The 2,354-nt window shown below is 49.8% G+C and overlaps 1 protein-coding gene across 1 annotated transcript in view; it reads left to right on the top strand.

Moving 5' to 3' along the window:
- Nucleotides 1–714: 714 nt before the first annotated feature.
- Nucleotides 715–2,354, top strand: part of SAMD7 (sterile alpha motif domain containing 7) — a 17,598-nt gene continuing 15,958 nt past the window's right edge. The window contains exon 1 of the mRNA XM_018553776.1: nt 715–793. Within this exon, the coding sequence (XP_018409278.1) occupies nt 718–793 (76 nt within the window). The 5' untranslated portion in view covers nt 715–717. The remainder of the gene's footprint in view (nt 794–2,354) is intronic.

The raw sequence follows: 2,354 nt of genomic DNA, 5'->3' as shown, positions 1-2,354 counted from the left end.
CCGTGGGGCATCAGAGAAGAGGAGGACAGAGGAGTCAGCGCTGGATCGGAGACCCGCACCTGCGCTGGAGGGACATCTGAAAAGGACAGGTAAGAAGAAGATCGGATTAAGAGACATCATTTAAGGTAATAAAGAGATGTCACCAGCACACCAGACTCCTTCAAGGATAGTCAATCATGAATTTATTTAAAACTTATGTCAAATACACAAGCGCTTTCGGGACCAGGATCCCTTCATCAGTGACTGCTATGCCTGATAAAGGGATCCTGTGTGGCCCCGAAAGCGCTTGTGTATTTGACATAAGTTTTGAATAAATTCACGATTGACTATCCTTGAAGGAGTCTGGTGTGCTGGTGACATCTCTTTATTATCTGCAACTGGCGGAGCCATCTGCGGTCATCCAAGCACCCTTCCCCATATTTGGGATTATCCGGTAAGGAGGGCAACAAACCTTTCTCTTCATATCATTTAAGGTAAGTCCCTACAGCAGGATTGGGAAGGGGGGAAAAACTGTGACTTTAATGTCACTTTAATGTACTAAGGCACAGGACAATGTACAACTTGCAAAAAGAGAAAACAAGCAATCATCTTATATTATTTATTTCAGTTCTAAACTGATGAAACTTTGTTCTATGGATTTCTGTCTTGTATCTGAATTGTTATAATACAAACAAATTCTTTCTTTGACAGGTAACTGTATGTAAGCATCATTAAAGGATGTCACTGATTGGTGATCAAGGTAATTTGGAGGGGAAACATCTATACCAATTTACCGGCTGTATGTCTGCTGCAGGTAAACCAAGAATTCATCTGACTCCTTGTATTGAACATTTATTTTATAAATTTTATACAGTGCTGCAAAAGAAAAAAAATGATATGAGTAAACAGATAGAACAGTAATAGCAAAATATGTTTAGTAGGAATTAGGGATGTCCCAATACTGGTACTAGAATCGGTATTGGAGCCAATACAGGGCATTTTCACGAATACTTGTACTCGTGAAAATGCCCGGACACTAAAGGCCGATACCGGCACTCTACTATTTTTTCAAGGAGTTTGGGTGCCTGAGTTCCCACACTTTTGCTGGGGACCTCAGGCAGCTTTCTTTGACAGTGCCTGTCCGGCCTCACATGTCCTCCTCCTTTCCGGTGCCCGCAGAGACAGGCACAGCAAAGGACAGCCACACACGCCGCCGTATAGCCCTGGAGCCCGGCACCCACCCGCAGAGCCCAGCACCCACGGGCAATGCCCAGAGAGCCCGGCACCCAAATGCAACCCTGGTGAGATCTGCATGCAGCCATGGTGAGATCTAAAAGCACCCCTGGTGAGACCGCACACAGCCCTGGTGAGACCCAAAAGCAGCCCTGGTGAGACCTGCATGCATCCCTGGTGAGATCTGCACACAGTCATGTATAATTGCTTTCAGCCTTCCCCTAGCTCACCACTGTCAGTTCTTGCGCCAAGCAGCCATTCAAAATATGCTGCCCGGCACCGAGAGTCAGCTTGAGGTAGGGTGGGCTACATCCATATGTGCATTGCTTAAAGCTTTTTTTTTGGTGGGGTCTCTGGTGGGCTGTGCAAAGTTTTAGGTGGGCTGTGCGGAGTCTCCGGTGGGCTGTGTGGAGTCTCTGGTGGGTTCTCTGCTGGGCTGTGCAAAGTTTTAGATGGGCTGTGCAAAGTTTTAGGTGGGCTGTGCAAAGTTTTAGGTGGTCTGTGCGGAGTCTCAGGTGGGCTGTTGGGGTCTCAGGTGGCCTGGTGGGGTCTCAGGTGGCCTGTTGGGTCTCTGGTGGCCTGTTGGGGTCTCTGGTGGGCTGTGCAAAGTTTTAGCTGGGCTGTGCTAAGTTTTAGGTGGGCTGTGCGAAGTCTCAGGTGACCTGGTGGGGTCTCTGGTGGGCTGTGCAAAGTTTTAGGTGGGCTGTGCGAAGTCTCAGGTGGGCTGTGTGGTGTCTCAGGTAGGTTGTGTGGAGTCTCTGGTGGGCTGTGCGAAATTTTAGGTGGGCTGTGCGTAGTCTCGGGTGGGCTGTGCGGAGTCTCGGGTGGGCTGTTCAGAGTCTCGGGTTGGCTGTGCGGGGTTTTGTGTGAGCTGTGCGCAGTTTCGGGTGGGCTGTGCGGGGTCTCTGGTGGCCTGGTGGGGTCTCAAGTTGTGCTTTGCGCTTTAAAAGCGGTTTAAACTTACCTGTGTCTTCCATGCTCCCGTCCGAAAATCCGAAACTGCTCGGGCGGCCGCAAAGCATCCTGTGGCAGGTGCATGCGCAATTTCGGATTTTTGGCCGGGAGATGAGGAGAGACGCAAGGTAAGTATATGGACGCGTGCACCCGCATGCAGACACCGTGGGACAGGAAGTACCAGCAAG

Source organism: Nanorana parkeri, unplaced genomic scaffold (genome assembly GCF_000935625.1).
Source record: "Nanorana parkeri isolate BGI_ZX_2015 unplaced genomic scaffold, ASM93562v1 scaffold129, whole genome shotgun sequence".
Classification (NCBI taxonomy): Eukaryota; Metazoa; Chordata; class Amphibia; order Anura; family Dicroglossidae; genus Nanorana; species Nanorana parkeri.
Note: the sequence above shows the minus strand (reverse complement) of the source record. Positions and strands in the feature narration are given on the sequence as shown.